The sequence below is a fragment of the Poecilia mexicana genome, unplaced genomic scaffold (assembly GCF_051168715.1).
Source record: "Poecilia mexicana isolate PSO_F unplaced genomic scaffold, ASM5116871v1 scaffold_3, whole genome shotgun sequence".
Taxonomy (NCBI): domain Eukaryota; kingdom Metazoa; phylum Chordata; class Actinopteri; order Cyprinodontiformes; family Poeciliidae; genus Poecilia; species Poecilia mexicana.
Window position 1 is genome coordinate 6,909,654 of NW_028263372.1, and position 24,490 is coordinate 6,934,143.

At 36.6% G+C, this 24,490-nt stretch overlaps 2 protein-coding genes across 2 annotated transcripts; both read left to right on the top strand.

The window, feature by feature from the left end:
• Positions 1–3,368: 3,368 nt before the first annotated feature.
• On the top strand, positions 3,369–10,697 carry LOC106904429 (adhesion G protein-coupled receptor G1-like). Its single transcript, XM_088004112.1, has 13 exons — positions 3,369–3,519; positions 3,607–3,691; positions 3,797–3,941; positions 4,459–4,572; positions 5,218–5,343; positions 5,460–5,505; positions 5,628–5,716; positions 7,205–7,320; positions 7,537–7,805; positions 7,880–7,976; positions 8,450–8,579; positions 9,193–9,349; positions 9,517–10,697. The coding sequence occupies exons 1-13, from the start codon at positions 3,369–3,371 to the stop codon at positions 9,609–9,611; spliced, it is 1,620 nt and encodes a 539-aa protein (XP_087860238.1). The 3' UTR covers positions 9,612–10,697.
• Positions 10,698–12,678: 1,981 nt separating this feature from the next.
• Positions 12,679–24,200, top strand: LOC106908484 (adhesion G protein-coupled receptor G2-like). Its single transcript, XM_088004110.1, has 15 exons — positions 12,679–12,773; positions 15,159–15,217; positions 15,771–15,824; positions 15,960–16,032; positions 16,121–16,265; positions 17,197–17,310; positions 18,205–18,330; positions 18,674–18,719; positions 18,827–18,918; positions 19,433–19,548; positions 19,825–20,093; positions 20,167–20,263; positions 20,471–20,600; positions 21,570–21,726; positions 21,957–24,200. The coding sequence occupies exons 2-15, from the start codon at positions 15,160–15,162 to the stop codon at positions 22,049–22,051; spliced, it is 1,572 nt and encodes a 523-aa protein (XP_087860236.1). The 5' UTR covers positions 12,679–12,773; position 15,159; the 3' UTR covers positions 22,052–24,200.
• The last annotated feature ends 290 nt before the right edge of the window (positions 24,201–24,490 follow it).

Genomic DNA, 24,490 nt, shown 5'->3' on the forward strand with positions numbered 1-24,490 from the left:
CTTTTACTTTTTCTTTTTTTACTTTTAAGTCTTACTGATCTGTCAATAGTACATCTATTTAAACTTTTGTTATTAATTTGTGCTTTTGCTCTAAACTGCTACTTAGTCTGATTATGCCGTAGGCTGGCTCTGTGGAACACTGTTAAAGTGAAAGTTAAAGCTCTGTCAATTATCTCCAAATACATTTTATATTAAGACCTTTATGCCAGTCTTTTATGCATGCTTCTTTAATAAGTTGGCCAACCATTAACTATCCCTGTAGCAGGTACTTCTTTCCTTTTATCACTAGGGGGCAAAAATACCCCACTTTATCCAGCAGGTTTGGGCAGCCCGAACACTCTGTTCATGTAGAAGTTTCACTTCTGTCATTTTTTATGTTTGTGTGTTTTAGTGGTGAATTGGAGACATACCACAGTTTTATAGCATTGTGAGACAAAAGAACTTTCTGCAGCTGATTGGATGTAATATACATTTTTTAAATTACATTTACAACTTTTATTTTGTCAGTATGACACAGAACAAAGAAGCTATGGATAAGAATAAATCTGACAATCTTTACATTGTGGGGAAACCAGACATTTCTAAACTATAATACTAAAAAAAAAAAAAATCAGACTTCCATCAAGGCCGATGCATTGTCAGCAGTATCACCACAGTATTTAAATATTTACAGCAGTCAGCCTGATTGCTCCACAACCAATTATATATTATATAATAAGTGGTATACATCACCCTGCTGATCACCTGGGCAGAGGGATGTGATGGTGATAAAACTTTGAAATATTGTGTGGACTGTGATTTAATATTTAAGTTGGCTCATAGGGATTTTTTTTATTTGAATAGTCATTCTATATAGCTACAGCTCAGCAGCAGAAATATAAATAACTGCTGTTTTGAATGCTTATGAGAAAGTGGATCCATGACTAAAGTTTGATTATGGAGTCAAATTAGATAGGAATCAGGATGCAGTGTGGCTTCACTTCCCAACACTTCATCATCTGTGTTCCCACGTTCCTCTGTCTCCTAAATGAGTTTAAACACTGGAATGATGGACTGGTGTTAATTAGAAAACAAGGTGCAGCTGTGAGGCCAAAGGAGAAGGCAGGCTGAGGGAGAGAAATAACACAAAGGAGTAAGAAGAAGTAACAGTAACAGTGACAGGGAAGCTGGGGAAGCAACACAAGAACCAGACTGACCTAAAGTAAAACAGAAACAAGGCTGAAAACAGAGGAGAACGAAGGCAACCCACAGATAACAAATGAATTAAACTACAAACCTAGAAAAAAAACTAAAACAGCCGAAGATCCTGGCAGTCTTCGTGTGCAGGTCTTGACTAAAACCTTTCTGTTGTCGTTATTAATTGTTTCTTGGTTATTTGTTGGATCGGAACCAACACCGGCCGTTCATCCAGCTGAGTTCAGAGACACTGTTTTGAATCCATTAACTAAAGCGTTCTCAGAACTCTGCTGGACCAGATGCACGACGTGTAAAAGAAAATACAAACAAACAAACAAAAAAAACAGGTTAGTTTTGGTTTCATGCTATTTGGATAAAAGACATCACCTTTTTGGTAGAAGCACAGACACGGCTTTGTTCTCACTGCAAATCTCATTTGCGTGATCACTCATCCCTCTTCAAATGGGTTTCCATCCCATTTGTTCCAAAGAAAGCCTCAGGAAATTGACGTAGATCTGTGCTTTTAAGAAGTATTACAGCAGTTTGCATTTTAAACCCATAAAAACCCTGGACTGGAAATCATACATTTAAACTTTGCATTGAAGTTTTTCTTTCTGAGTTTTGGATTTCTCAAAGGTTGTAGTGAACTGATGATTCTGTCTTCAGAGCTGCACATGTGCTGGCAAACGCTTCAAACACCGAGTCAGTTATTGTGAACCAGACAGGAAGTGAACATAAAGTTAAAAGTTAAAACCTCAAACCTTTTAGCATCTTCACAAGCACATGATTTAGTTTTGTTAAATAGACCAACAAATAGCTGCTCAAAATAATGAGGTTAAATAAATGTGCAAAGCTGTCAAAATTCTGGTATCTGATTGTCTTTGATGCAAACAATTATCTTTACACACACATTTTTCTTTATTGCAATGATTCAGAACAGACACAGATCTGTCTGGATGCTTCCTGTTTTTCTCTGGAGTCTCATTTACATGTTATTTTTAACTGGTTTCAAGCGAAGGTTGGTCTCCTGCTGTCACACCAGTTGTATCTTCATGTACCACCTGGTCATGGAGCAGACGCATTACTGCAGGTAGGATATGATTTTCTTCACATTTCTTATTTAAGCTGGTTGCATCGAAGTCAGACCAAAACAGAACCTGTGTTTTATTTAACAAGGTGCACAGAAATAAAAACTGTGTAGAAGCTCAAACTAACTCACTGAAAAGAAAGATTTCATAAAAAAAAAAACAATTTATTTTATTCAATTTTAATTTTGTGTTTAGCGATGCAGGTTAAGGTTTAACCATAAGATTTAAGATTTTTAAACATTTTATATTTAGAAAATGATCGTGCTGACCAGTTGTTTGGATCCTGAAACACTGCTGTCTTTGCTCATCCCAGAAACAGGTGAAGCTTCCAACAGCAGCAGAAGTTTTAAATAAATTCTAATTAAAACAACATAAATGATGTTGTGGGTCAACACAACATCATAACAACAAAACAACATAAATGATGTTGTTTTAATGGGTGGGACTGAAAGTGAACTCAAGTTTACCTCACTGTGTTTTACTGTTAAGCAGGCCTTATAAAGACTAAATGAGTTGGGGTATTCAAAAGTTTCCTTCTTTCAATAACTCAGTTCACTGAGTAAAGCTCATTATATAGAATAATTACACACCGCATGATGTTTTTAAGCCTTATTTTCAGTTTTTTTTTTTTTTTGCTTGTTTACATTGTTGCACTAAAAAAAAGTCAAATGTCACCACCTGCGTGAATATATCACTGAGGAATATGTCTGAATCAGTGTAGCACATCACTCAACCTTATTTCTGACATATCCTCATTTAGCAAACAGAAATAATTTGGGTATTTCTGACTGACCTAAAACTTGACAAGTTTTGTCTGATTTAGCTTTCAACTGTGAGAAAAAGACTGTTTCTGTCTTTTTATCTGACGTATGCAAATTTCTGGCTGCATAATTACATCAATGTTTGTAACTAATTTAAAAAAGACACAGTAAAGTTTAGTTTGGTGTAAGAACTTGTGCAGACTTTGAGACAAAAAAAAAAAAAACAAGTACAAATGTTATATTTGGTTTCATTACTAATTGTTCTCTGCACTGGTGTTCATTAACACAGCGACTCTAACCACAAGCAGCTGCTGTGAGCTGAATGTTGTCTCTGTCTCACAGAATGAGGCGTTGGACTCTCTGCTGGCTGATCTCGTCTTTCATGTTTCATCACAATGTGGAAACAAATGGCAGTGCAGCCAAAAAACATTCCCTATCTCCAGGTTGTTGTAAAGCATTAGACTATTTAAACTGCGAACAGCCTTCTGATCCAGGTACGTGAACATCAACAGGTACCAGAAGGAAGATTATTTTCTGTTTTCCATTTTCTCATATAAACTATGTATTAATTAAATCTTCAGAACAGAACGACCCTGATCATTCAAGCTGCTGCATGGAAACCTTCATGTTACTACTGCATAATGTTCCCCATAACGGCATTGTCAAGTGAATATTTTAATCTTTTTTATCATACAGATCATCTGAATTTGTGTATTAATAACAAGGTGTTGATTTGGTTGGTCAATTTATCCGCATATGATTTTTCACAAGAGCCCTTGGAGTCCTACAGGAAGCTCTGGAGAAAACTGAGTTCACTAATAATTCAGCAGCCTTATACCAGGACAACATGGTGGCTTTACTGCACAGACCCACTGGTGACTTTAAAGGTCTTCACATTTCAGCCAGTGACAAAAAGGTGACAGCCTGTTACATGTTTTGGAATGGTGGTAAAATTACATTTTTTTATTTTTTATTTTAATATATAATGTTTTCGTAATAAGAAAATAGAGACTAAGATTTGACCCTTAGATTTTTTAGTCTGATTTTAGTTTTACTTCGAATAGTGAATTGGATACTGTATGCAGACCTTTGCATGGATATTTCACCAGCAGTAAATACTGTGCTGTTATCAGTATTAGACCAAAGAAAGCAAGAAAGTTGCAAGACCTTAAAGTTGGTCATGTAAAGCTTCTGTTGGGTCAGACAGACTCAAGACTTGGTGAACGTAGCTGCATGGGGGAGAAGGAAGGGGGGCAAATTTTATTGTTTGTCATGAGACCCAAAATTCCTTGCGGCGTTCCTGGGGCTTGGAACCCGTTGACAACTGCCTGCAGTTCTATTTATTTATTTATTTATTTATTTTTTACCTACTGCAGTTCAAACTGTATTTATCTTCCTCTGTTCTGTTCTTTCTCTTTCTGGCTCCTTTGTAGGTAATGACAGATTCAGATGTTTCAAACAGCAAATTGAGAGTTCGCCTTCCAAGTGAGCTCAATGCTGGCCAGAACAATACTATTGTGTTCTGCATGATCCAGTTACCTAATGAGGTCAGTGACGCCGCCGTCCATCCTGTTTCCATCACTCTGTTCACTTCGATGAGCCGTATCCTGGTTTAACTGTCCAGTTCAGTTTTGTGACGGTTGTAGAAGACCACAGTCTTGCTACGGAGTTTCAAATGACAATGTGTGTTTAAAAAATAAATAAATAAAAAAAGACTCAACCTAGATGTCAGAATGCCATAGTTAAAATAATATTTCTGAGACATGCTCTTTCAATTTATGTTGGCCACAGGTGGGTTATTGTAAATGATGCTCAGACAGGAAGAATGTTAGATTTTGTAATACAGAGTGATTCTCTAAATTTTCACCTTTGTTTCATAAATGAATGAAAATGGCAAATCAGCTGAAATCAAGTGTTTTCTGTTAAACAGGACATTTGTAACAGGAAGGGTAAACCAGAACCTAACAACATTGCATCTTGATGTTACATTGCATAATTAAAAAGTAGATTTAGTCATACGTGATATTATTACATTGCCATATCAGTGTAATTAAGGATATTGTGCTACTGTTTGTGTGAATAACTGCTAAAATTGAAATGCTACTGTAAACGAACATCATTAGGAGACACAAGTTTTCTAATTCTCTCACTTGAAAAACGTTGAATTCAGCAGAGTGTGTTTTGTTTGGCAGACGGCTCTGGAGCGCTCAGATGAACTGTATGACCGTCGGCTTATTGGCCTGAGTGTCAGGGGCAGGAGCGTTTCAGGACTTCAGGACCGAGTCAGCTTCACCATAAACACAGAAACAAGCATAGATGTAAGAATGATTATAGTTTCAGTTTTCTGTAAGACTGTGAAGTCTGTTTTATGTTGTCACTGATGGATAGAATTCACCAATTAGATGTTAAACAAGGAATGTTGTTTTCTCTCTAGAAAACAATGAAGCCCCAGTGTGTGTTCCTGAACACCAGAGAGAAAAGTGAGTATCCAAAGTAACACCGCTTTGATATGCAGAAACATAACGGAAATCTAAAGAACAATACAGCTTTTCTCTTTCTCTCTTCCTCTCTATCTCTCTCTTTCTCTCTCTCTCTCTCTCAGACTTCGGCACTTCAGGCTGTGAGACAAAGTGGGATCAGAATCACATCACCTGCTCCTGTGATCATCTCACATACTTTGGTGTGCTGATGGTAAGACCAGCTTTTAGTTTAAACTTCATCTTGTCTTTCTATAACATCAGGAGAATGTTAAAACATTGAGGTCAGAATTTTACATACATGCACAAGTTTGCTTTCAGGAGTACCACACAACTTCAGTTAGATCGTTTCAATAGCCTTGGGTGCACAAGTTTGAATTTATTGCAGATTTTCTCCAACCCCAAATGTGTTTAACCCACAGACTTAAACACATTTTAATTACTTGTGAATTGACAGCTTCAGTCATTTCTGAGGGCATTTTTCCCATTGTTTGGCATTTCCAGGCATACTATGGAACATTAAAAACACACCTGTTTGTCATAGACATTCATGAAGACTCCTTCATGTTCAAAACTGGTGTTATATCATGTTAGTGACATTATCATGGTAGTATGCACACAAAGTGTTACCAAAATTACTTTTTAAAGGTCACTTCTAAAAGATGAGTATCTATTGAAGAAGAAGAAATAAACTAATGAAGCCATTTAATGAACTGTGAAATATGTAACCCGTTGTTATGCTCCGCCCACTTGGATCATGCAGTGTGTGTGGAGAAGCAAAAAAATCTGGCTCATGAAAAATGATCATAAATATGAAAATAAGAACATATTTAAAATAACAAAAGTGTAAAGCATATTAACAGACATTAGTGATACCAAAGTAATACATTTGCTTGAGAAAAAGAGGAGTCACACTCCTGTCTCCAGTCCATGTGATTCATGTGTCCATGAGGCACTAACAGTCGGCTGCAGGTGTCTGACAAACGCTACCTGGTGTCAGAGCAAAGTGACGCCACTGAGCGCCGATTGAACAAATGGTGGCAATAAGTAAACGTCTGCTGACAGTAGGTAACTTGCTTTACCTGCTGTTTCATCCATGGGAAAGCAGGTTGGAGTAAGTAGAGAGGCTAAATTATTTATAATGCTATTGGGCTTTTTTATGCTAAAGTATCTATTCATTGATGACAAAACTGCATGTTTACTTTTGTAATTGAGAACTTGTACTTTTTAACACACAAATTTCTCTCTGTGTGTATTTGGGACAGTTCAGTGAACCAGAAACAGCAAAGATCAGTGCTTTATTCTGTCAGGTACTCAGTAAAAGGCACAGCTTCGAACTGACTCATATTTCTGCTTAGGGTAACCAAACAGCTGGAACCAAACTAAGCCTAAACTTATAGAATGTCATGTCATTGTGACCAAAAATATTGTAAAAAAAACAACAAAAAAACAAAAAGACATTTATGCATCACTATAACTTCTGCATCACATTCTATTGAACTATGAAAGTAAATAACTCTCCAAGAGGACTTTTTTATCTTCACACTAGTATATAACATAAAAGACATGCTTACAACAAAAAGTATTAACAATTCTAGTTTTATAGTGCTTCACAGTTTGTAAAGTCAATTTCATTTTTTAAAATTGTGTCATGATATGCCACAACACCAGTTTGTAAAGCAATGCTGTCAATTTCACACAGGTGTCTGCAGATCTCTCCCCTGAAGACGAGGTGATCCTGTCCTACATTTCCTACATCGGCTGCAGCATTTCTCTGACCGCTCTGGTCATCGCCGTTTTGCTCTTCATCGCAGACAGGTAGTGGAGTTCTTCTCTTTGCCCACATCGACTCCAGGTCTTATTTACCTTTTCTTCTAGTTCTGTTATTTTTTCTCTGGTCTCTCGATTAGTCGTCCACTCTGCCGGTCCTGCTCCTTTTCGTGACACCTGGATTTTCTGTGACACGGTGTGAGCAGCATGGAGTCTGAGCAAAAGTTGTCATCTACATCTGACCTCGTCTTCTGTGTCTGACAGAAAACTCAGAGGAGACGATTCCAAGAAGATCCACATCAGCCTGGCAGTCGCTCTGATCCTCCTCAACGTTCACTTCCTGCCCAGCCAGGCGGCGGCAGCGTCGTCCTCCACCACGCTTTGCCGTTACGTGGCTCTTCTTCTTCACTACTCCCTGCTGGCCTCTGTGACCTGGATGGCCTTGGAGGGCTTCCACCTCTATATCCTATTGGTCAAAGTCTTCAACGTCTATGTGAAGAGATACCTGCTGAAACTCAGCGTGGTGGGATGGGGTGAGTGGCATCGTCTGAGACTGGACATTAAATGTCTGCAGGTTTAAATGAAGGTGTCAACTGGTGTGTTTCAGGTCTTCCAGCGGTCATTGTGACAGTAGTGGTGATCATTGATCACAACATGTACGGTCGTGCCACACTGGACCCGTCTAGGCCTAATGAGACCGCAGTGTAAGAAAAACACAGACACACAAGCACATTTAGACCACTTCCTGTTCTGCACGAGGATAAGTGCCACTGCAGTAAATAAATAAATCAGACTTTTTTTTTTTCACAATTCTGACATTAATCTTAGTATTCTGACTTGATGCCAGAAATTATAGAAAAAAATTCTGAATTTTTTTCTCAGAAGTCTGACTCTTGATCTTAAGAGATTACAGTCAAAATTCTAAGGCTGACATCAAAATTTTAATGAAAAAAAATCAAGATTTGAGAAAAAATTTGAATTTTTTTTTTTCAGTGGCCCTAATCCTCTTCCGTACAACTCTCACCTTATATGTTTCGCATTATTTAATAAAAGAACCAGACATACAGTTGACTTGGCTAAAGCGTATTCAAAGTTTATTACAGATGTTTTCAGTCCCGTTTCTGTTGCAGATTTTATTTCCTTTCCATAACACGATGAATTGCTGTCTGTGCTTTAGATGCTACATCACCGATGACAAAGTGAAGATGGGTACCACACTGGGCCTGTTCAGCATGGTGTTCATCTTTAATGGCATCATGTTTGGAGGGATCGCAAAATGGCTAATGTGTGACAAACTTAGCAAACAGGTATAATCACACTTTTTTCAGATTTTCTAAAAATATTAGCAGAAAATTTTGGTCAAAATATTTTAAGGCAATGTCAGATTTGTCCAAAGTAGATCATATTTTTATTGGTATACAAAATAATCAGGATTATTTTAGAGTCCCTTTTTAGAATAGATTTTTGCTGCAGTTACCAGGTAGCAGTCTTGTCTTCTCTTGCTTTTTACAAAGTAAACTTCGCTGGTTTGACCATCATTTCAGCATAACGTCACATATGCAACACGTGATTCATTTTCTTTTTATTTTGCACTTAATTTGCAAATCCTTCAACCCTAAAACTCCTGTCGTCTTTTCATTTGCTGATTTTTATTCCACAAGGATTTGGCACAGTAATGTGTATCCAATACTAAATTTGAAAAATCAAATTTGGGATTGAAAGCAAAATCTGAAAATAGAATTTGTACAATTAAAAATTAAAAAAAAAAAAAAAAAAAAAAAAAAAAAAACTTAAAGCTGCTTCCAAATGTTAGGTCTGAATTGGATGTGAATTCAACATGCTGGTGAGTTTACTTTGGCTGCTTTTTGTGGATAAGCGGTGCCCTCCAGCCTGTGTTTCGTTTCATTTTTGTTGAATCAGACTGCGCCGAATAAGAAAAGCAAAGCCAAGCGAGAAGTTTTCACCCTGCTGGTTCTGATGGTCCTGCTGGGACTCACCTGGGGTCTGATCTTCTTCTCATTCGGCCAGCTGACCACTCCTGGCCTCTACGTATTCTGCATTATCAACTCCTTGCAAGGTCTGAAGAACTTATTGCAACATGATGAGAGAAAAAACAAAATCTAGCAAAATAAAGCTTTTCTCTTCTTCATTTGTAACCCTTTTCACACAAATCAGTGGAAACATTTTCAGAGCAGAGATTTGTTCTGTTTGTTAACTTTTTATGTTTTATTTTTGTTTTTGCAGGTGTCTTCATCCTCATTTATTTTGTCTTGTCGATGAAGAAGATCAAAGCGTCAGCCTTCAAGCCGAGCTCTGAAACGTTCAGCACTAAATCCTGAAGTCACAAAGGAAATGTTTGCACTGTTTGTACGATAAAAATACCTTGGATTGTGTTTTTAAAGAAAATAATGTGCATTGAAGCATTCTTTGCAGATGATGATATTTTCAAAAAGATAAAAGAAAAATAATCAAAACCTTCATTTTAATAATACATCACAGTGTTTTGCACAGGAATACCTTAATTTTTTTAAGTCTTCATATAAATAAATCATATTCAGGCTTTATTAATTTCTTGAAAATATATAAACATTTTTAAAACACTAGCAACAAGCTTGGTTGTTGAGGGCCCAGCCAGCTCTCCAGTGACAGGATCTTCATGAGGAGAGATGAGGTAGAATCTGGACCACCATGTTTTTAAATGCTCTGAATGAACCACACACGCACATGAGGAATTCTGTGTGTCAGCTGCTGGGTCTGTGTGCTGAGTGAAGGGGCAAAAGCAGAAAACATGGCGCACCAAACATTAACAACAGAATCAGATAGTAACTAGTTACATTTAATGAGTGAATTTTTGGAAAAAAGTGTACTTTTAGGGGTATTTTTACTACACTGTACTTTTGACTTTTACTCAAGTTATTTTATTATGAAGTATCTCTACTCTTACTAGAGTAAAATGTCTGGATTCTCTGCCCACAGTGAGCAACTTCTCTGATTGAAGAACAAACATGTTTTAACCAAAAATTTGCCAGACACACACCTACAATTTCTGTTAGTGTTTTTGTTGTTTGTTTGGTTTTTTAAATTGATTTGGAAAAAAATTGTTAGGGTTTCAGTTTTCTGTTTATTTTTGGGTTTTTATGTGTTTATTGTGATCCTGTTCCCTGTGAGTCTCTGTGATGTCCTGTCCTCCCTGTTGATTGATCCCAGCTGTGTCTAGTTTTCCTGATTACCCTCCCTGTGTATTTAAACCCACCTGTTGTCTTTGTCTCTTGTTGGATCCTCGTTGAATGTCATTTGTCTGCCTGCCGTCACAGTCGTCCTGTGTTGGTTAGCTCTTTCATTCAGTCCTCAGTTTTCAGTTGCTACTGATAATTAGCTGTGTGCTAAACTCTCTGCCGTGCCGCCTGTGTTGGACTGTGTTTGAGCTCTCTTTATTAAATCATCTTCATCATCATCACCATCATCTGGGTCTCAGCGTTCATTGTCGCCACTACAAACTCACCACTGATGACAAAAATATTTTGCCAGATTTTATTTAATAATTGTTATTGGTATGAATTATTTTGGTCTTTATAATACCAGCATTTCCACATAACTTTATATTTTGGTCTGTCTGATGATGTACTTTTTAAATATTGAATGGTTAATTTTTCTTTATCAGTTACTAAGTACTTTAGACTTTTTACCAAACACTTTTTCACTCGTACTCAAGTAACTTTTGAACGGCTACTTTTTCCTTTTACTAGGGTTAAAATGTTACTAAATAAGTAGTTGCTACTCTTACTTGAATAAAATCTTTGGGCACTTTGTCACCTCTGGACTTGATCAAGTGGAACTATGTGGAAATATGTTAGTTAAATACATCAGGAGTTACTAAACTAGCACTTGCCTCCACTTCCAGTCCATTTTGTAAAGATTTTCTTGCCCTAGTGGTTGTCAGTCTTTAGCAGCTGGGTGGAAAGAGGAGCAGGAAATGAGGAGGAATCACAGACGGGAAAGCTGCATATCCTGCTCCTGCTCCACCACTGACTCATTTCAAGCCTTTTTTTAAAGTTTTACTGGGAAGAGGAACATAAAATATGTCAAATATCAAGATTAACATAACAAAGGAGAGGAAACCAAAGCTGTAGGAAGGATTACAGCTTTAATACAAATGTTTCTATTGACTACGCACAAAACCAGAGGAACATGTTATTGAAATAGAGGTTTTACTGAAGATGTTCAGAATTGAGAAAATAAAAAGTTTTACAGATAAAACAAATCCAGTGAAGTTTGCAGAGTAAGCCGAACATCAATACACTCTTCCAGCAAATTGGGTTAAATATGTATTTTTTGTATGAATACAATAAACTTCATCCACAACATGGAGACATAGACCCTTTAACTTCATCTCCAAAGGAGAAAAGAAACTCTAGAACAAATGGACTTGTCATTCAGAGACTTGTAACAGTAACATGATGTGAATCAGGAACATGTCTGCCACAAAACACAGACTGAACAGCAATGTGTTGTAAATCATAAACTATGGTAAACATTGTGATTTTCTGTTCTCTGCGTTTGGCCTCATGGTTGCTTGTCCTTACAAACAAATAAAAAATATATTTTTTGTATATTTGCACTGCAAAAAGTAAACATGCCACTTCCTGTGGTTCTCTCAGAGCGATGATAACAATAGAGTTGTCATCAGTGGGATACAGTGTGTGTAACTTGTTGAGAACAATTTCTTCTACGTTATTTATTTCTGAATGTATTTAATACTAAGGTGAACAAGTTGTCTCTTGCAAACAGATGGTTTGTAATAACAACACAAAGGTGCACAAAAACACTGCAGTAACCAGAACATCCAGAGCTTGTTTCTTTTATTTCCATTTGTCCCGGCCCTTGTCATCTCTGTCCAATGGGAGCAATGGTCATCACCGGTATGGCTTTGTTTATAAATTATAGTCTGCTTGCAAAGAAGCAAAATTTGAATGCAAATCGCACCAAGCAAAAATAAGACAGTCAGCTATTGGTTCAGACCAAACAAATGGACCAAAAGACGGTCCTGGTGTGAATCAGCCAGCACTCTTCAGTTCCACAGAAGAATCTCAGCTCTTAGCAGCAGCAGAGTTTCATGTCGTATTTCGTCCCATAAAGTCAGCAGCCTCATGACTCCACCTAATATTTAAATCAGAGCTACAGTCATGCCTCATGGAGATTTATTTGGTCCAATAATTTGAAAGATCTCTTCCCAGGAAGGTGACCTGCCTTCAATAAAACATCTTTTATTTGTACTGTAATTTGTTATGAATGTGTGTCAGTAGATTTCGTGACAGACGAGCAGAGAACACAAATGAGTATTTGTTTGTCTGCTTCCTCTTTCTCCTAAAAGAATAATATACATGTTATCCAACTTCCTTCAGAGCTAAAACATTTCACCTGCCCTCTGCTTTGGTGTTGTTACATCAGATTTGCTCTGGATTCTTTTCATGAAAACAGCAAGGTCTCCACAACATACAGAGGTAGGCTACTATTATACTTTTCTCCAAACCTCTTTGTATACACTAGTAACAGAACTAAACAAATATTAAATCCGCTTTTACTGTTACAATTAATATACTCAACATTATGTTTCAGAGATTGTTGGACCAGAAATGCAGACCAGTCGAGGCAGGAAGCTGGTGATAAAAAGCTTAGTAACAAAAAAGATAAGAGCTAGCTTACAAACATTTGAGGAAAACCAGGAACGATGATTAATGACAAAATCCATGAAGTAATGAGAAAAGGAGAGGTGGTTAACTACTGGTAGCTTGATTACCTCACAGTGGACTGGTACTAGTTAGAAAACAGGGTGCAGCTGTGAGGCGAGTCCAGAGAACAGGGGGAGAAAGAGAGAGAGATGAAGGGAAGAACCGAAATCTAAGTGGAATAAAGAACAACTTAGAATCGAGTGATCCAAAGTATCCTGGTTAAAAGCCAGCCACTTGTTCTACACTTTGCTTCGTACAGAGAGTCTGGACCTTTGACTATGGAGAAACAATTACTTGCTGGAGCCATGGAGCCTGATTAGATTTGATTTTATGCAATTACTAACATTTGGACGTGATGTATTTAATTCACTATCTTGATGTTAATGTATGCTGCACTATGAGGTTTACTGGAAATGTATGCTGGGGGGTTGGGTGGCATAGTGGGTAGAGTAGATGCCAGGTATGCGGAGGCTTTAGTCCTCATCGAGGTGGCCCTGGGATCAACTCCTGACCTTGGCACCTTTACCAGATATCTCCACTAGGGGTTGCAACAACTAGTTGTTGATTCTTTGCCCTGCAAAGACTTTTTACATGCCTAATTGACCAGTAGCAATCATGAAAAAATGATTGCACATCAGCATAAATGTCTGACATTAAATAGTTTGAAATGATGATCTTGGAACCTGTAGTTGTTTAGAAATTGCTCCAAAATTTACACAAATTGTGTAAATCTCCAGCTCTCTAGCACACTGAGTTTCCTGCACTGGACTTTCCTCTTATTTTGTAATAATTAATCTGGTGTCTGCCATCAATCAAACAATGTGTTGTGCTGTCAAATAACAGTTATTAGGCTAGTTATGCCACTTTAAAATTCCCTAAAACTGCTTATTAATTAGAAAATACAAATACACCAGACATGAGTCTAGGAATTCCAGCTTGTTTTCACTAAAAGATTATCCAGTATGGACTGAAACTTTGAGACCACACTGCCACACCAAAACAAGCTCAGCCAGTCACACTTCTTTCAGACCAAAACTGTACATGCTGCCCAAAAGAAGTTGGTCTGTCAGCAATCTCCTCCAGCTAGTTTTGTAGAGTGAATGTGTTTCTTGCCCTGGTAACACTTCACCCAGCTCCAACCCAGTCTCATCTCCACCTACTCCTCATCAACGGAGTCCAGCACATAACAGCCACCACCTCCAAACATTGTCTTGCCTTCTACATACCCAGCATGTGTCACCGAGCTGGTCCCTACTTTGCTTCAACAGACTGTCATACTCTGTAAAAACTATTGTACCACAGACAGTAAAACAGACTTATGAACCTCAATTTGGTTTACGTAATGCAATGATGTATTTGTCTCCATTCTGATGTTTTAAAAAGTACTCGACATTTCGCTTTTATTTCAGGACTCCCTTTGAGTTTCTGAATGTGGGATCAATGTTTCAGCTGACTGTCGAATCTTTATACCTGATTACAGTCAACATGTACGATAGCCAGTACAGCATAAAACAGACTCTATGGGCTTTGTTGATGATTGTTCTACAACTGTGGCAGTTTTTTAGATTACAAAAGCTAACTTGAAGTACCGTCCTGTTCATCAAACATCTACATATTTGCATCTATCTGCATTACCAGGAACTCCTCCTTGTTTTCACTTTAACCTGAAGCTTCCTCTGGAACTAGCTGCTTCCCCTGCTGTTTATGTGTTGATACAATCACCAGATATTTACTGTTTAAGGATACTTGTTTCTGAATGGGCTCCATGTATACACGGTAAATTCATAAGCACAATTTCACACAACCTTATACTGGGTAAGGTAAATGCTCTAGGGCTTCTTAAATAATATTTTGTGTAATCTGTCTTCACTCAATGTGAGCTCATTTGTCTCCTTGTCTTAAAGGAACATTTGTTTTAAATTTCACTCTGTCTTATTTATATACTCCATTTTATTGCTCAATCCAGAAATCTCACAGTGTAGTTTGAGGTAAGACATTTAAATTTAATTTATGTGTAATAAAATGTTTGGAGAATTCTAATGGGATTTTTTTGTGAAACTGTGTTCTCAGTGATGGTCTAACAGAAGTGGAAGGTTCTGGGATGTGGATGTTCTTGAAACCTAAAAAGCTTTTATACAGATTATCTTTGCCTCACAGGATGAAGTTCTGGGTGACTTGGTGGGTCGTATTCTGTTTTACGTGCCTTTATACTGCCGGTAAGACGTACTCTGTAATAGATGCAATATTGTGTTTTAAAAATAACTTATATATATAACTGGTGAGAAATATCATGGGGAATCTAATGGTAAGATGCACTATGTGTGTGTGTGTGTGTGTGTGTGTGTGTGTACACTTTATTTGAAGGGGAGTGAATAAGACTGTCATGACACTGTCATAAACATGACATAACACCTGTCATGAACATGAATAAGCCTTCATGAATATTTATGACTTGTCATAAAGCGTCATTCGGTAAATTATGACACTTTTAATATAAAGTTCAAATTATTCAAAATGTCTTTGTTATGACAACTTGACATTAACCAAGAAATCATTACTGATATAAATTTGTTATAAAAGAATTAATGATTGCACTTTAAAAATTAGGTAACTTTATGTTATTAAAGGTAAAGTTTAAGTCATGTCAGTCTTATTCAACCCCCTTCATATAAAGTGTTACCACACCATATGTGTATGATGAGTTGAGTAATATATGACAATTAATTTTCACATGTTCCATTAAACTGTAAATGCTGGAAACTGTTCAAGGTACCTGTCCCCCAAACAAAGAGGCTTGTAAGAAATCTAATGAGAACTCTAAAGGTAAGATGCACAATGTGTGTGTGTGTGTTCATATATATATATATATATATATATATATATATATGTGTGTGTGTGTGTGTGTGTATGATATTTTATATTACCCAAAAAGGTAATATATGACAAATAACTCTACAGGTCTGACCAAATGCTGCATGGAATCTGTGAGCCAATGTCTGGTAGCGACAAATAAAGCATGTAACAAACTCAAGTAAGTGTTGCATTCTAAATTGCTTAATGTAAATCTTTCAACTGTATCAGCAATGCTGTAAGATTTTGTTCATTTTTTTATCCACTAGAGCAATTAAGACCTTGGAGGATGTTTTGCTGAAAACAAAAGTGAACCAAACATCACATTTCAGAGCCAATCGTTCTATGGCTGTCCTACATAGGCCTTCTGGCTCTAGTCGCAACGGTTTTGACATGTATCTCAGTGACACTGAGGTAAGGGAAATTCTCTGAATCTGTGATTTTGGGAGGGGTTGAGTAAACTGATATGAAAACATATTTATCTTTCCAATAATGAATTAATTAGTGCAGGGGGCTTCAAGGGCCTTCAGGGCTGGTTTCCTGAAAGTCATGTGTTACATTCACACAGCAGGTCTTGATGCTCAATTTTCATGTTCTTCTTCTGTATGTGCAGAAGAAGAACAAAGATGTCACACAGCAGAGCTCTGTTTAAGGAAGTGATGCTGCCGTCTATGAATTGATTGTAAAGTTATCACTCAAATTCATAGCAACACAAGGAAAACTAATGGAAAGAAAGAAAGTAGTACAAATGGTGTTTTGTGGAGCATTGACTTCTGTAGAGAAGTCTTTTTGGATGTGTATAGTTATGAGATTGTCATGTGATGTGCTTCACTGACAGACTTCCTTCATAATTTTATTATTAACATTATTTTATAATATTAACTAATATTTAGGGTTTAGGGTTTTGCATAATTCTTTATGCAATGACCAAAGAGTAAATAAATAAGAAGAGGAAGAATTTTTGGGGAATGGATAATACAGGAAAGGTTTAAGCTTCTGAAAGGGACTTTCTAAACTTCACCCTATTCTACAGCTACACTTTTGCATTGGAGCAGAAGCAGATTTCATTTCAGGAAGTTAATCATTTTAAATCAGTTTTACTGCTTCTGCCAAGAGCAGTATTCATATCCAACTGGATGAGTATTAGAAGCCTGTTGATTGCTACAGAAAGCTGGTGGTGGAGATGGAACCCTTCAGGGTGATTTAATCAGTCAGGATACATATTGTTCAGTATGGGATCAAGTGTTATTTTTTAATGTACAGAATTGCGAATAAGTGCACCTAATTTTATTCATTAAAGTTTATTATGATGTCATAACTATTTCCATATTCTGCATTGTTGCAGGGTTCTGTAGATGAGGATCTGCCTGACCGAAAATTGCGAGCTCACCTGCCTGAAGAGCTGAACCTTGGACCAAATGATACAGTCGCATTCTGGTCTGTTCAGCTTCCAGATGAGGTCAGAAACATTACACCTCTCATACCAGTTCCCCAAGACTAACAAAACACAAACTAAGTGTTCGTTTGCAGAACTGTTTTTTTGTATCAAAGGTTTTGCAGTGAAGGTCACATTTGCTCTTGATCTTATGAATATGTTCGCTGTAGTTGGCATAGTTGTAGACCTCAAAATCTGAGTTTTATATAAAAGATTTTTACACCTGCCACACTTTAAAGAATAAAAGTAGATTTTGAAATTTGGATAAGAAATGTTTCATTTGTGGTCCAAACATTTTAATAATGTAAGGCCATTCAGCATTTTATATATAATCAGAGATTTCATAAATAAATTAGAACTTAGTCTCCAGTTGATAACCAGCTAGTTGTTGCTGGTTCAACCAGAACCAGCGGATGACATGGCAACCTCAACTAACACTGGACTTCAAGTCAAATGTATTCATCTTTACAAACAGTATGTAGCTGCACTAAAGTGTTCTACAAGATCATCAAACAGAAATAACCAAAGTAAATGACAACACAAATTAATAATACAAAGGCTAAGAACAAGTAAAATTACACAAAACACTAAAACACAATCTCAGAGTTGATCAAATCCTGGTTTCCAAATGAAATGCAGAATTTGCTTTAATCTGAAAACAGAACTCTGAACCACTGATCAACAGTCCAGTTCTTTTTCTCCTAGGCCCAGGTGGGACGTCTCTGACATTGTGTCTGGTTCCACAGTGGCTTGACATGGGGAACGTGACATTTATAGCCGATGTGCTGTCACTGAACACTGTAGAAGGATTATTGATTGTGCTGTTAGAATTTTAATAAGAGAAATAGAGATTTGAATATTAATATCTGTCCAAGACAAACATTCACAGCCATTAATTGAGTGTATTTTGTATTACAGGATGATTTCAAAGGCTTAGAGAACCTGTATGAGCACACACTCATTGGCCTGAGTGTCGATGGAATGGACGTTTCTGGACTTACGGAACTAGTCAAGATCACAATCAGTATCACTGCAAACATAAATGTAACTGTGTTTTCTCTTTGATTGAATTGTCACAACTGTAAATCTGCATTGTTACTGTGTGAAGCCTGTAAGTCATAGAGACTTCATTTTGATTTTCCTATTAAACGATAGTGTTTACTGGGTGTGGCGATGGAAAAGGGGTAAAGCATGACCCATGTATGGAGGCTTTAGTCCTCAACGTGGCTGTCACGGGTTCGATTCCCAATCCCATTACCTTTGCTGCATGTCTTCCCCCTCTCTCATTATCCACTTCCCTGGCCTTCATTTAACAACTTTTAAATAAAGTCCACTAGAGCCAACAAAACTTTTAAAAGTTATCTAAAACAGGGAATTTGTGTTGTAGGAAACACTGGAACCCAAGTGTGTGTACCTAAATACCACAGAAAATGGTGAGCAGCAGTGTAAAAGATTACTAATAATTTAGTCAGTAACTGACTGAGGTCTTGATGAGCCATACTCACAGATATAATCTCTTTCTTTGTCTCTCATCTACCAGATACCAATCCAACACAATGTGACCATACGGACTATAATGAGACTCACATCACCTGTTTCTCCAGTCATCTCACGTACTTTGGTGTGCTTCTGGTAAGAATGGACTTTATGTTGTAAATGAATTTCTTCAACCTGATAAAAATGATATTTAGAGGTTTCTCATTTTATCAGGTCAGTCAACATCAAATATCTTCTCAAATTCCGGTAACGCTTTATTTGAAGTGATGTGCATAAGACTAACATGACACTGTCAAAAACATGACATAACACCTGTCATGAACCTAAAGAAGTCTTTATGAATGTCTATGAATGTTGTCAGGAAGTGTCATTCGGTAAATAATGACACTTTAATGCAAAGTTGCTCTAGAAGTTGCATTAGAAGTCCATTAAAAATGCCAACTTTGCACTAAATTATCATAATTTACAAAATTATGTTGGCATTTTTTAATCAAACGAACAATAATAAAAGGAAAGTTGTTGTCAATGTTTTTTTGTTCCTATGATAAAAACTATTTAATTTCTGAAATGTTATAATTGTTGAGATGCCTGATAAAAATAACAATGCTGCAGATCAATGTCAAAATATCAGGGTATATTGTCTCCTCAGGTGTCTGCAGACCTATCAACCAAAGATGCTGAGATCTTGTTCTACATCACCTACATCGGCTGTGGTATCTCTCTGCTTGCTCTGGTCATCACTGTTTTGTTCTTCATCACAAAAAGGTACAGTGTTCCTAAATGATTGGTTACATTCCTAGCAGCATCCACATCATTTTATTCTTTATAAAGTGTGATTGATCAAACATTTCCTTTCCCCTGTTTGACATGTTACAGATGTCCTTTATTTGATTTACTTTTACTTCAATCACATGCAAATTCTATTTTAGTCATTGTCTTTTTTTTTATCATCCACTTTATGTGACCACATTTTTTGTGACTATAACAAGGAAACCGATTCAGAATTTCTCTCTTTCTGAGAATGTGCTCTGTGTCTGACAGAAAACTCAGAGGAGACGATTCCAAGAAGATCCACATCAGCCTGGCAGCTTCTTTGATCCTCCTCAACGTTCACTTCCTCTCCAGTCAGGCGGCAGCAGCGTTGTCCTCCACTGAGCTTTGTCTCTATGTGGCTCTTCTTCTTCACTACTCCCTGCTGGCCTCTTTCACCTGGATGGCCTTGGAGGGCTTCCACCTCTACCTTCTTCTGGTCAAAGTCTTCAACGTCTATGTGAGACGATACCTGCTGAAACTCAGCGTGGTGGGATGGGGTGAGTGGCATCGTCTGAATTTGAAACTTAATGTCTGCAGCCTTAAGTTAAGGTACCAGTTGTTGTGTTTCAGGTCTTCCAGCGGTCATTGTGTCAGTGGTGGTGATCATCGACAAGAACTTGTATGGCCGTACCCCAGTGATGTCATCTAGACCCAATGAAACTGAAATGTAAAGTAAACGACTGAACCTGTGCAGTAAAATCTAGTCCAGCACTAAATTTGTTGTTTGAAAAATGATTTCCATGTACCTTTGTGTGTTCTTTAATTTAAGAAATGCATTTTGTCTGTAAACATATTACTACATTTTTTCCATTCACTTGTTTTTCATATTTATAGAATTTAATTTCTTCTGTGACTGTGCTTCTTGTCTGTGTAGATGCTATATAACCGATGAAAGAGTGAAGCTGGGGACCACCCTGGGGCTGTTCAGCATCATGTTCCTCTTTAATGTGATCATGTTTGGAGTGACAATCAAATGGTTTGTGGGCACCCACTTTACCAAACAGGTAATTGTTAAATAACAGCAGAACTATATTATATATATATATATATATATATATATATATATATATATATATATATATATATATATATATATATATATATATATATATATATATATATATATATATATATATATATATATATATATATTTTTTTTTTTTTTTTTTTACCAGCAGAATGAGTGTCAATGTGATACTCAACAATTTGTCTGCAGTGAGATGTGCCATCCTGCTGTGTTCTGATGCAGTTACAGCAGAGGACAGTGTAGTCAATACCAGCTAACCTAAGACCAAGCCAGGACCAAGACCAGAGCACTACACTACATGACACAATATCATATTAATCACATTAGCTGATATTAGCTCATTTTGCCATAAAATATACAGTATATACCCTATACTGTACACTGGTTGCTAACTTTATGTACAGTATATACAGCTCTGGAAAAAAATAAGGGACCACTGCAAAATGATCGGTTTCTCTGATTGTACTTTTTATAGGCATATGCTTGAGTAAAGTGAACATTGTTCTTTTATTCTATGAACTAATAACATGTCTCCAAAATTCCAAGCAAAAATTTTAGTATTTATTTGCAGACAATGAGAAATGCTCAAAATAATGAAAAAGATGCAGTGCTTTCAGACCTCAAATAATGCAAAGAATTCATATTCATGTAGAAACAACAATACTAAAGTTTTAACTCAGAAAGGGTTCAGAAATCAATATTTGGTGGAATAACTATGAGGCTTTCAATGAGGTTCAGTACAGTGGGGATGTTTTTTTTTTTATGGGCCGTCTTTTGCCCAGTTCAACATGCCAACTATAAACCCAGCAACTTGGGATGGTCTGGTGACTCTGCGGACGGACCAACGGACCGACAAATCGATCAATTGATCGATTGATTGATACTCATCTTTTAATATAAGTATAATAACCAGCTACATTTGTTTGCTCAACGTTCGGTCAACCAGCATGGACAGAGAGAGCGCCGTGTGGCCCGGAAAGAAATCGTGACCCTGCTGGTCCTCATGGTTCTGCTGGGCCTGTCCTGGGGTCTGATCTTCTTCTCTTTGGGGCAGCTTCCTGCTCCGGGCCTCTACGCCTTCTGCATCCTGAACTCTCTGCAAGGTTTGAACTTATTACAATGGCTTTGCTCTGTTACGGCCAACACATAGCAGCACATAGCATTGAACTTCCAATAAAATAATCTTCAATGACTGCATGACACTCTGTGTGTATAACTTTTATATGCGAGTGAATAACATGGATTTGTAGGTGAGGCATTTTCAGAGTAAAAAAGTATTTAATGCAGTAACTATTTTGTATCTGAACATATTTTTACTCATTTTGTTTTGCAGGTTTCTTCATCTTCATTTACTTTATGTTGCATTTGAAGAATTCAGGAAACCAATCTGCCACTCCGAGCCCTGCAACGCAGGTTGAAAGCTCCTGATCTCCAACGGGATCTTACTCAGAGAGACATTCAGCACTGATTCATTGGTCTTTTGTTTGCCTTAAGGAAATGTTTCAGAACGTCAAACAGATCTATACATCAGACAAATACAACACATAAACACAAAATGCAACATTTCAATCAAAAAGTTTCTTCCATCCATCCATTCTCTTCTGCTTATTCCAAGATGGAGTGATTGTTAGGACCAATGAAACAGATCCTCTCAACACCAAGTCCAAATTATAGACCTTTCTCTGACACAGGGATCTAAAGAACATATGAAGGGGGCCGGTACTCGATAGTCATGAAGTAACGCTCTCAGGAAACCCCAAGGGGCACGATTAAATACTTTCTCCAAGTTGACAAAACCCATCTAAACTTGTCTTTATACTGTTTTTTGTTGTTGTTGTTGACACAGGGACAGTGTAAGACATTTCATTAACTCTTTGAAAGAATAGATGCATGGTACCAGGTTAAAGCAAAGAATGCTAATTTCCACCTGCAGTACCAAGTCAGGCTCAGTTTTGTCTGATTTGACAGATTATAAAAAGCCAGTTTATGTTCATCCAGATTTTACTAAACTGTCTGAACATGTCTGATATGTAATTATTCAGATCTCAGCTAAAACCAAGCAAACCAAACCACAAACTAACAGACAATTCATGAAACAAATGATTTGCCTTGATCAATAATGAGTTCTGATCTTATTTAATAGGCATATTTTTTTTGCCATTTTATAACTAGAACATGTTTGGCAAACTATTCCAATGACCAGGCCTGTCAACAATAACTTGTCCCAATAATTATCGCGATAAATGATAATATCATTGTTTTGAGACCATTTTCAACGGATATGTTGATAATGGTATAATAAAGTAAGTTGGCTCTCAGAGACCAGTAACTTTTGTAAGTAAGACAAGAACTGGAAGATATTTTAATTATATAATAATAAAACACAACAACCACAAACAAAAAACAAAATGGAAATAAAAACCACACACAAACGAAACCATAAATGAAATGGATTGTTATGTGTCTGTAAACAAAATCACCCTTCAAAAAATACTAATCACCAGAATGAAAATTATTGAGCCCCTTTTAATTGATAGTGCAATTAGTTGATTTATTGTTTATTGACTGGTTTCTGCCTTCTCGTGTCACAAGAGAAGGCAGTTTTATGAAAAGCAGTCACATTTTTGGATGCTGTACTCACCTCTAGAGGTCGCCCTTGTGACTCTGATCATGTTATCTGATCTCAAAAGAGAAAACTTTCTTAAAGGTGGAGTAACAATCAAGAATTTTATAAACTCAACAAATGTCTGCATAAAATATCAGTTTTTCAAAGTTTAAAAATCATACTTAGAATAATTATAACAGTGATGATATTGTCTGGATCCTCCACAACACTGTGATGACCGCAGATATTTAATGTTCCTGTTAAGGATGACTCAGCTAGTTACAGGCAGCAGCTCCTGTTCACACACCGGGTCAGGCTGCTGTGAATATTTCCCCTTCATAATAAGCACTTTCATTTCAACAGTTCATTTTGTGTTTACTTGTGTTATCTTTGGCTAATGTTTACATTTGTTTGACCATCAAAAAAATAACAAATCATGAAGGAGTGAGATTTTTTTTTCCATCACTGCGAGTTTTGAAGATTTACACATGAAGATTAATTCAAGTCTTGATGTTTTCCTGCAGTTTTGAAACATTGTCCTTAAACTTTTCAAATACAATGATGCTTGAGTGTTTATCTATCCTCAGTTGATTTTTCACTGTAATTCCATTTTTTATGCTTTTTACTCCTTTTAGGCTTTTAAGCATATGGATGTAATGAAGGTTATTAATATGCTTATTGCCTTTGCCTATTAACTGTGCCATTCATTTAACTGACAGTGTGTCATTTTTAGAATATTTGAATCTTCAGCATCTCTTATGATTGAAATCCATGGTGAATTGTTTACAATGATTATTTTCTTTATGCTGTATATTGATGTAATGTGCATGCATCTGTATTTCTCGACAATTATAAAAATCATCATTGAATAACTGCCTCTTGTCACTTGACTCAAAGTGTTTTGGCTTCAGAGACTCAGTAAAATATGGAGACCCATTTCAGCCAAAATAAATAAAAGAAAAGAAAAATAAATCAGTAATTGGCTTCGTTATTCCTATTTACATTTATTCATTTATACATTCAATTATTTTATTTATTTATTCCCGCATTTATTGCGGTCTATCTTTTTATCCATTTCCTTATTTTCCTTATTCATTTATACTTTCTGTTTTCCTTGGGAATAAATAAATAAATAGGAATAAAAAAGCCAATTATTTATTTACTTATTTATTCACCTAATTTTGGCTGAAATGGCTCTCCATAGAAATGTGTCTCCACTGTGTTGTACAAACAAGAATAAAATCATTTGTACATGAAATTTG